General features: G+C 43.0%; 1 protein-coding gene across 1 annotated transcript in view; it reads right to left on the bottom strand.

Annotated features, from left to right (window-relative positions):
- The window catches only part of VPS13D (vacuolar protein sorting 13 homolog D), a 177634-nt gene that overhangs the window by 85608 nt on the left and 76697 nt on the right, over positions 1 to 15329 (bottom strand). Inside the window, exons 59-63 of the mRNA XM_075279845.1 lie at positions 15083 to 15262; positions 14271 to 14381; positions 14039 to 14188; positions 12108 to 12257; positions 10565 to 10661 (exon numbers count right to left, since the gene is read on the bottom strand). Coding sequence (XP_075135946.1) covers positions 10565 to 10661; positions 12108 to 12257; positions 14039 to 14188; positions 14271 to 14381; positions 15083 to 15262 — 688 coding nt within the window. The remainder of the gene's footprint in view (positions 1 to 10564; positions 10662 to 12107; positions 12258 to 14038; positions 14189 to 14270; positions 14382 to 15082; positions 15263 to 15329) is intronic.

The following is a 15329-nucleotide window of genomic DNA, read 5'->3' as shown; positions in this document are numbered from 1 at the left end:
AGATATCAACATAAGATTATGAGGATATCCTTTCACTTGAGACAGAATTTGTGGATAAGCTCCATACTTGTCAGAAAATTTAAAGGATAGGTCATCGATATCAGATCTGTGGAGTGTGACACCCAACACACCCAGCAAACATCTGTTCTCAGCAGCTGATACACAGAGAATGGGCCAGGAAGCAGACAGCGCTGTTCTCTGTGAAGTGGCTGAACCGAGGGACTGCAGCTAAGTTCCTATTAAAGTTAATGGAAGCTGATGTGCAGTACCTTATGTCCCAACTTCACAGATAACACAGCTGTCTGCTTCCTGATCCATTCTCTGCTATCAGACACTGAGAGAAGCAGATTCATGGGGGTGTCAGACCCTCACTGATCTGATATTGATGACCTATACTTTAGGACAGATCATCAATATCTTTAGCCCAGGAAACCCCTTGAATTGCAGGACGTATCGTTCATGACCAAGGGCAAATAGGTATAATTCCCACGTGTTCCCTTCTCATATCATATCCTAGGTACTTGTATCCTGGGTAATCTACAGTAGCAACAAGTTTAGAAAGTGAACGACGGGCGCAGGATAAATCTCTCTTTTATTTATTAGACCAATTAGTATTGGCAAAGTAACTAGAATCACTAGAAAGACGCGTTTCTGACCTGTCAGGTCCTTACTCATAGCCCTCCGTGTGTAATTGCTGTATAAACTGCTTTGTTACTTTGATGTTTTTTATCTGGAGGTAATGAAGTTACCCGATGTCAGTCTTCTTCCATCTTCTGGATAAAAGTAATAAAAAAGTCTACAGTCTGTTGATAACCCTGCAGAAAAGACATATGGGTGTTCCCCACAGCCTTGTAGGTTATTTCTGGTATTGTCCTCATTATATAAGTAAATAGTTCTTTGTATGTAACTTCACCATCTCCCAAGAACAAAACCTATCTTAGTATTGCAACCTATTGGAGTTTGATCTGTTCTAGTATAGGTGGCACAAGCGAGGTATTTTTGTTCTTCTAGTAAAAAGCAAATTTGCATGTGTTTTTCCCATTTGGCATTGCCAATAAGACTTCATACATAACTGGTCTCCTTATCCTCTATGCACACCGGAAAATCCAGACCAGAAAATCTAGTCTGAACATTGGCTGGATTTCCTGGCACAAGCCCAGTCAGGAGACCGAGACTCCTTGTGCCATAGTGATCTGTGATGTTAGGAGTCCCTGCCTGTCCACAGCTTTACTGTCCCCTGTACTGTATATAGACACTATATAGGGACTCCTATCATTGCAGATCACTATGATGTCAGGGGTTCTGGTTGGAAAATCTGTGCCAATGTACAGACTGGATCCCTTTATAACCATGGGGTCTTAATAAGAACCAGTACCCCCTACAAAGATGTATTGGTCCCTAAGACTAAGGCCACACATTGTAGAAAAACAGGGTTTTTTTTGTTGTAGATTTTGGATAGGAGTGGTCTTAGCAGAAGGGAGAAGTATAAGGGATCCTTGTATTTTTTCCATCCCTTTTGAAGTCACTCTTGACTTTTCATTTAAAAAACAAAAACACAAAAAATCCCATAGCTTTTCCGCAAAATTGGAATGCCATTTAACCATCATATGACATAGAAGAGCTTGACCTCTTTTTTCTATAAGACAGGAAGGAGTAGGCTGACTTCACCAATGTGACTCTCTTATGGGTATCAGATATGGTGAATAGAGATGAACTAGTAGTGAAATATTCAAAAATTCAAAATTCAATTTGAGTAGACCTCAATATTCGACGATTCGTTCGAATATCGAATCCCATTATAGTCTATGGGAAAAAAAATGCTCATTTCAGGGGAAATCAAAATTCGACATATTGGAGTCACTAAGTCCACAATGACACCTCAGGAAATGATGCCAACACCTCTGGAATGCAACTGGGACAGCAGAGGAAGCATGTCTGGGTGCATCTAACATGCCCAAGTCCCTGTATTATTGCTGCTGCTGATTTAGCCAGCCAATGACGTTATTTTTCCAATACCTATGTTTTTCTAATTCCTGTCCCACCTCCTCTGCATAGTTAATGGTGTAAAAAAAAGCGCCAGGGAGGGTGGGAGGGGAATCGGATTTTTACTGCGTTTACTTCGTGGTATTCGATCGAGTACGAGTATTTCGAATACCGTAGTATTCCATCGAATACCTACTCGATCAAATACTACTTGCTCATCTCTAATGGTGATATATGAATATGGTGGGTTGGCTTTTCTATTACTCTACAACTGAGTATACTTTGCCTCACCCAGCTGACCAGTTATAAAATATCTTTCACCCCTAGAGATCAGTGGGGATAGAGGAGTCGGACCTGCAGCGATCAGGCTAAATACTGCCATATATAGGCTTCCTAAGCTCCCAGCTCATACTGTTAGACTATTCCATGCCGCTCTTAATTCTGCGGAGGTGCTATGGGCGAAGCGCTGAGCCGGGCTTTGTGATGTGCTGGCTAATTAAACGACTAAGCTGTTTTTTTTCCCTCTCATTCCCCTGAACAGCTTTCCTCCCAGCCTGCCCTGGGCATTCAATGACAGCATTATGCAATCTGTTCTGCACTCTCGCTATTCAAGTCCTGCCAGAACTCTGGCTTAGCAGAATGTCTGGGCTAAATAACAACTTGTAAGGGCTTCAATAATGCTTCTATCTCATGATCCGCAGTCCCCTCAGTTTTAGCATGCACTTTTCACCTTTTTCCATCTATTGTGCTGCGCTAACGTCAGACGCAGCTCTACAAAAGCAGGAAAGTGCTGCAGCAGCACGGAGCTCTGTGCCATTGTGGTAATACCCTCGGAGAGGTTCTTGTGGTTCAGTAATGATAACAAACCCTTTCTACCGGGAAAGTCTCATTAGCGGTAGGGCTTATTTTTCTGAAGCACAAAGCGTACCCCTTCCCCAATAAATAGGCGAACTTTAAGACAGTAGAGTAGGAGGAAATGGAAATTATCCAAAGACTGCAGCATCAAAGATGGCCCTGTATATCTGATACACATAGATAATAATCTGATCATGGTCACATGAATAACACTGACTGGCACATGCTGTATGTGTTGGGGCTGGGCAGGAGGTATGTTGTGCCAGCAGACCTTACATGAACAAAAACAAAACATGGAGTAAGATCTTGTACAGATGGTCTCATGAGCAGGATGGATCTTCAAAGCTGAGGACCGGCTGTGTCCATGGCCGGCTCACTGTCAGTACAAGTGCTTTGTGTATTCAATCAAATGCAATGGAAGTGCAGAGATGAGAGCGGATTATAACACTGGGCAGTGCCAACAATGAGATGTGAGAGGTTTGCATGGGAAATTTCTTAATGTATCTTGGTAGAAATCATGCCAGCCACCTAAATATTAAGAATCTCCATTTGTCATTAGAATGATATTATGATATTACTACCAAAAATCTGCACTCATGACATTCCACGTTGCGGAAACACAGCTTTTTTGTTGCAGATTTTGCATTGGTTTTTTGAGCCAAAGCCAGGAGTGGAATGAGCAGAAGGTAGAAGTATAAGAACTTCCTAGATATTTCGATTCCTTTTGGATTCCACAATGTGGGGCCTTAGCCTAATACATCTTTATATTGCCTAGTACTCCTTTTATTCTGATACAGAGCGCCAAATCCACCGTCGCCAATTCAGCCAAAAACTTGCCAAGGGGTATATAGAACTGGCATAAAAGAACCAATACTTACCTGATAATGTTGTGGACGTTCCGCCGCTGCTGGTTTGGTGAACCCTGTTGGTCTTAGTTTATTTGTCCCTGTCTGTCTACATGATCTCAGCAGCCAGTCACTAGTCTCTCTGTACACTCAGCCTGTCACCTTCTGACACCTACAGGCTGCTAGAACAGATGATCTGTGTGGGGTCCAGGTGTCAGATCCCAATAGGTCATCAAAATAATATTTCAATTTGTGGCCAGGAAACCCCTTTAATATAAACTTCCCCCATCTCCTTTGGCACTTTTTGGCCACACTTAGTAAAACATTTAAAAAAAAAATAACATTAGCTGCCTGCGGCGGCCACTAGAGGGAGATTTCTAGATTACTGTTTTAGGCTGACTTCACACCTGCATTGTAGTCTCCACAGAAGAAACTTGGAGGACCTTAATACAGTTTCCGCGTGTAACCACTTTTTAAGCAGACAGGGTCTCCGTCTTTTGGGTCCCCATGCGAACCTGAACGATGGAAACCCCGAGCGCTAGTGTGAACCTAGCGTTACTGGTATACATTGAACTCCATAACAAAGCAGTAATAATGCAGTGAGCTCCATCTAGTGGTGTCCGCAGGCAGCAAAATGTTATCTGTTAAAGGTGATTTCACACTACAGATGCTTATTCTCTATTTGCAAGATCTGATATCTGGCGGTACAACTACAGGGATCCAAAACGATCAGAACAACGATCCCTGAATGACCTATGTGAATAGAGCAACAGTGCTTGACCACAGCTACATTTACTTTTATGGAGCTGACAGAGATAGTACTGCTCCATTCATTGGTGGGGAATCCAGCAGTTTAGATACCAACCAGGACACTTATTCCCTGTCCTGTTATTACAGGGAATACCCCTATAACACTATTGCTACCCTGTGTTAGAAAAATGGAGCCAGGAATACAATGCACATGGCCTATACCATAGGTGGATATAGCCCTCTACGAGTGGCCCCTGTATTAAAGGGGTTGTCCCATCACAAGGATCCTATCTATACTGCTAGTTTATGTGGATTTGGGAGCAGCTTTGAGCTGTTTGAGAAGCTCCGCTATTTAAATGACACAGATAGGAGAGGTGAGAGCTCCCGGATTTCTGAGCTCTTATCAGTCGGATTAATTGAATTTGGCTGATAAGGGCTGAGATAGGGAGTCCGTTACCTCTGTATGTAATGCAAACTGACTCAAATCCAGCTCTGCTACATCAGCTTCACACTGTGGTAATTCATTTACAACCAATCCTGTGCAAGTGAAACCCCGCCCACCTATGTGCCGAGAAAAGCAGGAAGTGAAGAGAGCACAACAGGCTGCAGGTTGGTGAACAAGCGTCGTGGAAATACACCTTTAAGGTCTACAGAACCAGAACCTGTGTTATAAGAGAACAGGAATTCCCCTTTAAAGAAACGATCAGAAGAAAATCAGTTTCTCCAAGAGCGGCCATTCTCCTAAGAACTAATGAGAAGTGCCAGTACTTTAGCCGGCAATCTCCTCTGCATCACAAAGGGGGTTCTCATTGTCCGATAAGCACAGGCAACAGTAAGGCGATTGTGTGGACAGATAGATCTCCCCTTCTCAGCTGTCAGGGCACGACTAATGACCATCTACAGCGCAGGTTATCTGCCGTCATTATCACAATACACTATTTTCTAGATCTCTAATAAAGCGCAGTCTGAACAAAACATGTGCAACAGAATCACACCGGCTTTCTCATGGAGCTCAATGGATGTCGCATTTGATAAATGTAGAGTTCAGTGGAACATTAGTGTCTGATGTCGGTGACTTCCTCTGAATGCCGAGATTTACACAATGAAATGAATAGATCTTTATTTTCGGCAATCTTTTAAGTGCCTACACATAGTGGCGGCTGCTCCGGAATGCCCCTGGGTTACCAATTTTGACATTTTAAAGGCCCATGAAAACTAACACTGGGCATACAGGGATCATTCACAGTCACGTCTGTAAAGATTTCTGGAGGTTCTTATTACTTATGGTATCAGTAGTGATGGGGGAAGGAAGCAGCCTAGGCTGAAATGGCTGACACCAGAAAATATTATGCATATTACATACACAGAACTGTGATGATATGGTCATAAGGTTTAGTGTTCCTTCACATATTGATTCAATCTATAGAATTTATGGCATATGTCTGATAGATGGGACTCCACACCATTGAGACTTATATAGTGACCCGCAGTAGGCTAACAGAAAGATGTTTTCAGCGTCCATTTTTCTACTCTATGAGAATTGCTGAACCGCAGTATTGAATGTACAGTCCGCAAGTTGCTGATAAGCGACACTAGTTGCTGATCGGCAACATAGACTCTGCAGACGTCCGTGTCCTGCCGTACTCGCCTATAGAGTTCTATGGGCGAGTCCGTGCAATGCTGCAATTCACGGCCATTACAGACATCCTATTAATATTATAAATGTGAAAGTTTGTGAGTTTGGATGTTTGTGGGTTTGGATGTTTGTTCCTCAATCACGCAAAACCCGCTCGACCGATTTGGCTGAAATTTTCCACAAACATAGTCACTACACTCGATTGCGCAATAGGCTACTTTTCGTCACAACAGCGCACATACGTTTGTGCCAGGACCTCCACAAAACCCAAACTCACACCACCATCTCTGCAATCTCACACACTTTGGACCATAGCAAGCCACAAAATTCATATTGCCCTCTACAGCCTCGCCCCTAACCCCACACAATCTCATATACATATACTTTACCACTTTGCCCCTCCCCTTAACGATACTCCAGGAGGCTCTCTTTAACGCTCTGGAGCAGCCATGTTTGCCGACCCCCACCGCTCTGACAATCTGCGACACCGCCCACCCATGTCAATATACCCCTAGGAAGTCTAATAAATGCAAAAAAAAAAAGTTTAAAAAAAAGTAAAAAAAATATAAAAACAAATAAAAAGGATTAAAAATTCAAATCACCCCCCTTTCCCTAGAACACATATAAAAGTAGTTAAAAACTGTGAAACACATACATGTTAGGTATCCCCGCGTCCGAAATCGCCCGCTCTACAAAGCTATACAAATATTTTTCCTGTTCGGTAAACGCCGTAGCGGGAAAAATGGTCAAAAGTTCCAAACTGCCGTTTTTCACTCTTTTGATTCTGATAAAAATTTGAACAAAAAGTGATCAAAGCAATAACATTTCCCGAAAATGGTAGAACTAAAAAGTACACCCGGCCCCGCAAAAAAAGACGCCCTATACATCCCCGTATACGCACGTATAAAAAAGTTACGGCTGTCGGAATATGACGACTTTTCAAAAAAAAAATGTTTTAATACAGTTTTGGATTTTTTTTAAGGGGTCAAAATGTAAATAAAACCATATAAATTTGGTATCCCCGTAATCGTAACGAAACACAGAATACAGGGGACATGTCATTTTGGTTGCACAGTGAACGCCGTAAAACCAAAGCCCCTAAGAAAGTCGCAGAAATGCATTTTTTTGTCAAATCCACCCCATTCAGCATTTTTTCCCTGCTTCCCAGTACATTATATAGAATAATTAATGGTGGCATCATGAAGAAAAATTTGTCCCAAGAAAAATTAAGACCTCATATGACTCTGGGAGCGGAGAAATAAAAAAGTTATGGGGCTTAGAAGGAGGGGAGTCAAAAATGAAAAACCAAAATCAAAAAAAGCCATCGACGGGAAGGGGTTAACTTCAAATACCTCTGTCCCAAAGTCACTATGTAACGTTTCTCACAACACCGTATATATAGCAGCGCAAATACAAAGTAACTTCAACACAAAAGTCTCACGTATTCTCTGAATTATAGAAAAAACAAGATACAAAGTTACATTTCATATCCCATACCTTATACACAGTACGAAAACCTTACCCGCGCCTGTATATACCCACTTCTACAATCACCGCAGACGAAGTCGCGGGTACCAGCTAGTGTTCTATAAATTGCGGCCCAAGGTTGCGGCCCGGCCACACCACAGATAAAATATCCGGTGGTGTAAGAGGGCGCATTGAATATAATGTGTCTGCAATTGAAAACCCATTTGCGGACTTACATTACAGCCGTGTAAGACCAGGCTAAGGCCTCATACACATAAGAGAAAAGTTACTTGAACCGGCATATTTCAACAGGATTTGACAACTATCTTATGTGTATGGGGGTCTTCAAACTTGCTCTTGAAAGATGATGTCAGGGAAAGAAAAACCGAACATGTTCAATTTTATCGTGTTCCACCCTTTGTTCCCCCAGGTGTCTGGTAGCCCGTACACATTAGATGTATATCGAGTGAACCTGCTGATCTAGACGGGTCTAGCCGACCATCTAATGAGTATGGAGTCCTCCTGGTTCTTCCTTGCTGACAGATGTCGGGGTAGATAAGAATAGGGCAGTTGCATTTTAATTGCCTGATCCTTTTTCCTTGGAGAGATGTCTCTCCCTGACTCTCCGTTCCAGACACATGCACTGCTCGGCCGAGTCAGGTCCACATGTGTATCATGAAGATAAACCTTATTCAACCAAGTGGCCAGCTGACACCTATATAAAGTATATACCCACAATGACTTCCCTCTCCAAGTAGACTACGCATGTTTGCACCTTTGGATTTGACTGGACAGAGATACAGGGAAGCACAGCCACATCTCCATTTATATCAACAGTAATGGTGGCTGCTGTTGGCTATAAATAGAAGCACCCCGCATATCCAGTGGACATACCATAAGTTTCTAAGATGAGAATATCCTTTATAGGTCCATAATGAGTTCATACTGTTTGCGGACCATGACTTGCAGTAGGACCCCATAATCGGCAGGGAAACTCAATGCTAAATGTGCTTTTCACCTACAGCAGGAAATAGCATTACACAGCACAGAGTTACACAGGTATCACGGGGCCATCCACTGCACAGCGAGAGCCCCTCATACAGGCCAATGAGTACTCAGATCACAGTCCCGTGTAAGCAGAGCAGTCATCAGTTTGTGCAGGGACAAAATGATATTTTCTGGTAGAATATGCCCAGTTTAAAGAGATTCTATCATTAAAATAACATTTTTTCTCGATCACATGTAGGAATAGCCTTAAGAAAGTCTATTCTACCCCTTCCTTTAGATGTCTTCTCAACGCCGCCGTTCTGTAGAAATCCTGGTTTTCGTCCCAATGCTGCGAGAGAAATCTCCAGCGCCGCCTCCATCTTCTTCCAGAGCTGGATTCAAACTTCTATGCATGCACAGTCGTCGGCTCTGCCATCAGGTCCCGGGCAGAGCCGACTGCACATGCGAGCAGCCATTTTTTTTTTTTTGTGGCTGCTTACCCCAGCTTACTGTATATGCGGCCACAACAAAATGGTTGCTCACACCAGGCAGGCATGCGCAGTCGGCTCTGCCAGGGGCCTAGAAGTTTGAACCCAGCTCCAGAAGAAGACACGCAGAGTGGCCGTTCCTGAAGAAGATGGAGGCGGCACTGGAGATATCCCTCGCAGCATTAGGACTGCCCCCAGTGCTGTTTGAGCGCTGGGGCCCGCCCCCAGTGCTGTGAGAGAACTCATTTGCATACAGACGGAAACCAGGATTTCTACCGAATGGCAGCGCGGAGAAGACATCTAAAGGTAGGAGAAGAATAGCCTTTCTTAAAGCTATTCCTATGTGTAATCGAGAAAAAATGTGATTTTAATGACAGAATCCTTTTAACCCGAGGACGTACCACTGATAATAAGAGCCCTGTTTGGAGGTGAATGATTGTACTAACATTTGCTTGCCCACTATACAGTATGCTTTGGGCCATGTAAAGACTCTTTACAAGTGCCAATCGATTTGTTAGATCATCAATTATTATGGGCCTGAAATTGGCTGGTGTATACAAGAATCTACAGATACAACGTGGACATAGCAGGCCTACAGAAGCAGAGTTACTAACCCATCCAATTCATAGACCGTGCAGACTTGATATTATCACAGTGGCCGATACCAGATGATAAATGTGCTGCATCTTTACACTATGTAGTCTAAGTTTATACCGCCTACTTGTATAGCCAGAAATGTGTTCTAAAAAACGGGCACATTACTGATCAACAAGCATCTCCATCTTAAAGAAAAAACTGACTCCTTTCTTATACAGAAGCTTTTCCTTAAATTTGTCAAGACTGTTGCAGTCATTGGATGGAAACATTCTTCCTTACATCCGGGAGCCAAAAACAGAAATGTTCCCATTCACTGATAGCAGAGAGACAATTTTTTGTCAGACATGAGCGTCTTAATAAATTGGATGCATCTTACTGTAATACAGAGGGATCAAGACAGGTGTAGGAAATGGCCGTCTTGATAAATCTCCTCCATAGTGTATTAGAAGAACCTTTCATTATCCAATAAAGTAATATCATTGACATAAAAGAGGGAAAGCACACATGTAGCCATTGTCCCATAAATCTATTCTATTTGCACAATATATGGCAAACACACAAGGACCATTTGTCCCAGTCCATTACGGTACAATGCAGTCACATATGAGGATCAAGTTTACTGTTATAATTATTGTAAGAGGATTTGTTCTTAGCCTAGGGCAGGAAATATTAGCAAAATATTCCAACTAAGCCTCTATGCCTAATACGGCGACTGTCCACTAATACAGTTACCGACAAGGATGTCTTTATTTGCCCTCGCTGTTCTCTATGTAACCCTATTAGTACACGGCCTGGCTGTAGGGTGCTCACTTAAGCTATACAAGTCTTGTGCGCCACCTGGTGGATTTCTGCTTAACATCACACAGTACTTGCATCACCCATTCACAGATCTGTATGTGTATTTTATTGTCACGTCTAGTATTTGTGCTGTTGGAATGGATTACATAAAGCCATACCTGATTCTGATTTTCCAAAGCCGAAATAGCTTAGCAGTTTTAGAAGTAACTTCTCCTCGATCTGGACTGTAAACTTCTGAGCGGTGATCAGCAGATGCTATGAATAAAAAAAGAAAAACCTATATTGAAGTGTTATTAAAGTGGAGATGGCTTAAAGGGAATAATAGGAAGAATGAAGAGGGAGAGATGTCGATCTCTGTGTGGGAGGGCAGGGGAAGGCAGGACTCACAGGCTCTATCTATGAGTGAGTGAGGGATTGCAAGACTCACAGGCTCCATCTATGAGTGAGAGAGGGGATGCAGGACTCATAGGTTTTATCTATGAGTGAGGGGACGCAGGACTCACAGGCTCTAGCTATGACTGAGTGAGGGGACACAGGACTCACAGCCTGTATGAGTGAGGGGACGCAGGACTCACAGGCTCTATCTATGAGTGAGTGAGGGATCGCAGGACTTATAAGCTCTATCTATGAGTGAGTGAGGGATTGCAAGACTCATAGGCTCTATCTATGAGTGAGTGAGGGGACGCAGGACTCACAGGCTCTATCTATGAGTGAGTGAGGGAACTCAGGACTCACAGGCTCTATCTATGAGTGAGTGAGGGGACGCAGGACTCATAGGCTTTATCTGTGAGTGAGGGGACGCAGGACTCACAGGCTCTACCTATGACTGAGTGAGGGGACACAGGACTCACAGCCTGTATGAGTGAGGGGACGCAGGACTCACAGGCTCTATCTATGAGTGAGTGAGGGGACGCAGGACTCACAGGCTCCATCTATGAGTGAGTGAGGGGACGCAGGACTCATAGACTTTATCTATGAGTGAATGAGGGAACGCAGGACTCACAGGCTCTATCTATGAGTGAGTGAGGGGACACAGGACTCACAGGCTCCATCTATGAGTGAGTGAGGGATCGCAGGACTCATAGGCTTTATCTATGAAAAAGTGAAAGAACGCAGGACTCATAGCATCTATCTATGAGTGAGTGAGGGATCGTAGGACTCTCAGGCTCTATCAGTGAGTATGGGATATAAGGATTCGCAGTTTCACTATTAGGCAGCTGGGGAAAGCAGGACTTGCAAGTTCTTTGTTTAAGTGTGTGGAGTAAAGCAAGCAAAACTTGAAGGCTTTCTGTATGAACAGGACCTGCAAGCCCTCTGTATAGGCGGGCAGGGGTATAACAGAAAGCAGGACACTCAGATCCTCTTGACGCATAGATGTGAGGACTTGCATGTTCTATATGTTAGTGTGGACAAGCAGGAATTGCAGATTTTTCCTTTGCGTGGACATGGATACAGGACTCTCAGGCTTCCTCTATGTGTGGACATGGAAAACAGAACTCATGACCTCTCTCTAGAAGTCCTGGTGACATTTACACAGATTTTTAAATAAAAATGGAGATTCAGATTATAGAAATCTACATATTCCTGAATCCAAATTCTCCCTCTCTAACACATACTGCCCGTAGATAGAAGACCTGAAAGAGCCAGGTAAAAAAAAACTCATTGCCTTATGAGTGAATATTAGAAAAGAAGCAGCCTCACCTTGTACAGGTCAGTCAGTGCATTTTTGCTGGGCACTTTCATGGCATTGACCTGTATTGCAGGTCCTGACTCCATCTCTTCCGTTTCAATGCTCTTCGGTGTTACAAAAAGCATGGCGGGCTGAGTGGTACCGATCAACTGGTTGTCAACCTGGGATGAATAACAAACAGTAGGTATCCATTGGTCGCAGACATTCGAGAGAAGATTACAATTACAGCCAATAAATATGTATAGGCCCTGCAAGCCTGTGTCCGGATGGCTGCAGTCCAGGGACACCAGGACCCACAAAATAAAAACCTTTAAATATGTTCAAGAGGTTTTCCTGAAACTTCACATTCTTAATCCTAACCATAATCTTTAAGATAGGTCATCAATATCAAATGGGTGGTGGTCTGACACCCTGCAACTGCACAGACCAAGCACAGTGCTGAATGTTGCTTGCAAGCTCAGTCCCATTCACTTGAATGGAGCCAAGCTGCTGAAGTGAATGTGAATAGTGAACATGGCTGAACAGTTTTGTTCACCTGAATGCATGGGCTCTTTAGCTGATTAATAGGGGTGCCAAGTGTCAGACCCCCACCAATCAAATATCAGTGACATCAATATTAAAATCTTAGAAAACCCCATTACAAAGGAAAGGTACTGGGGGGAGGTGTTTCTAATGAGAGGGCACAATCTGAAATTAGGGATCAATGTCGGAAAGAGTAGTTGGGGCTTAGAACATACTCTCAGCTCATGTTGTTGGGGAATCTATAATAAGTGAAATTATACGTGCCTGGGATAAGCACATTTCTATCTTTAGGAAATTGTATAGGGGAAGACTACATGGACCAGGTAATCTTATTCTGCCGTCAATCTTCTACACATGTTCAGCCAAGAAAAATCTGCCTGTTTATGAGGGAAGTTATTGTATTTGGCCGGTGACTCAATGTTATTGGAAAGCTCAGTGGAAAAATGAGATGGCTAGGTAAGGCAAAACACAAAATGATAGTGATAAGTGAGAAGCTACTGTCGCTTCTACATGAGCCATGTCTTTATGATGATTGGTGAACAAGTAACATCGATAGAAATGTACATAGGAAACAAAGAAGACATCAAAGCATCTCATTCAATAAAACTGCAGACAAATGGCAGACGCCAAGGCTGGGACAATAAGGGGCGTTTTCATGACTGTACAAATTCATGGCCTACCCTAAAGATAGTACACCGATATCAGATAATAGCACTACAGGCAGTAGTCAGCTGACTTATGAGGTCTCAGAGCTGGGGTGAGCACTGCTCTGTGCCTATTTCAATCAACTGATCAGTGGGGGTGTCAGGACTCAGATCCCCACCAATCTGATATTCATGGTCTTTTTTAAAGCCTTTTAAAATTGATGTCCTACACATAAGATCTGACTACCATAACCCCGTATATCAGCTGTCTCCCTGCTGGCGCTAGCTGCAGTGCTCGCTATTCTTTTAATAGCGGCCGTAGTAAATTGTCCCATAGACTTCAATGTCCTATGGATGTGGCAGTAACACTTAAGGTAAGTCCTTGAAAACAAATAGGTGTCATACAGTGCGGTTCCCTGCCTGACAATCCTTTATGAGCCAAAACAGAAAGCTGTCAAATAATACTAATAAAATAAGAATATAATAATTCTCCCATTCTCAGTCACACTTGATCATGTATCTCCTACAATATAAAACTGCCAATACAGATGGTGTTGGAAGCAATAGATTGTAAGATATTGTAAGCAGGGTGTAAACTTCTATTGTATAAATTGATTTATTATTCTGTAGGGTCTCATTTTGTCTGTACATAAACCTTATGATTTGTAAAGTGCCTAGGAATATGTTGGCGCAATTCAAATAAAATATATGATTAATAAATTAGTTATTCCATTTTACTGTACTCAAATACATGTACAAGTGTCACGGTCCTGTACCTGAACGTTTTGTATATGGAGTTCCAGCACCTGGTTGGAGGCCTGATGCATGTAATGAATATGAATGCCTTCGAAACTTGCAAACACCAGCTCCTCCGGGAGTTTATTGATCAGTGAAATTCCAATCCCGTCCTGCAATTTTACAATCACCTGAAAAAAGACACATCCGCACAAATAGTTATAGGTGCACAACACGTGATAGACATGGCTGCTTCCCTAGAAGCACACTCACCTCCAATTCTTGCTCTAGCTCCGGACACTTGAATTTTTTGATCTCCAATTGTCCAAGCTCATCAATTTCACTTGAAAGCCGCTCAGCTCTGCGCTGCTGGAAGTCTGTAATCTGGAAATGGAAATGTAATAATATCAATGAAGTCCAGAGGTGGCTGCACAAAGCTAAAGCATGTCTAAGTCACTATCTTAAGATAATGCCTGCTATTTATAGTCCTTATGGTTGACTCCATTAGAGCATTTCTACAGTCTGTGACTGAATGAAGCTCCTGAGTCATCAGATGCTCAGGCTGCTGCTCTAATTGTCCACCATTCTTTATACAGCCGCTCTGCTTATTCAGAGTGACTGCTGCTAAGGAGAGTGTAATAGAGCCTAGCGCATGCGAAAAGGAGGAGAAACGGTGTTCCAGTTGCTTCGGTGTCCCAGGGACTTTTCTAGTGGAAGTTTCTACTGCACATGTCTGCTGAGGCCAAACAGCGGCCTAAAGAAAGGAACCAGGAAGTCACCTGTGACATCTGCAAATGAAATCCTGTGTCCTTTCCTTAGGCCGTGATTGTCCTAAGCGGTCACGTGTAGCAAGGACTTCCACCGGAGACTCCACAAGAAGGAGAGTGACCTGGAACTCCAGAGCACCAGGGACAGGTGTGTATGATTTTTTTCTTAAATTACTTTCCACCCTTCCTAGCCTCCTGCTGCAATACTAAAATATTCTGGACAACCCCTTTAAGCAATGACCAGTGTGCTACATTAACATGCTAGACATCAGAGATGTGATTTAGTGGTTACCAATCTGTAAATATACACACACGTACCTGTAACACTCTTGTAGGCCCATCAGGGATAACTCTGACGGACAGCACTCCAGACCCCGGCCTCATCTTCTGGTTTATAAACTGCTGCTCTTTGGGGACAGATCCCATATGATCTAATGAAGCATCTGGTCCTAGCACCACCTCAGCTCCATCATACAATCCAGAAACCCCATTTCTTGCCTGAAATAAGCACAAACAGTAAGGATATTTGCACGGCAGCAAGGCAATAATTCACAAATCCATTAAT

The sequence above is a fragment of the Leptodactylus fuscus genome, chromosome 6, assembly GCF_031893055.1.
Source record: "Leptodactylus fuscus isolate aLepFus1 chromosome 6, aLepFus1.hap2, whole genome shotgun sequence".
NCBI lineage: Eukaryota > Metazoa > Chordata > Amphibia > Anura > Leptodactylidae > Leptodactylus > Leptodactylus fuscus.
The sequence above is the reverse complement of the archived record's forward strand: the minus strand, read 5'-3'. Positions and strand labels throughout refer to the sequence as shown.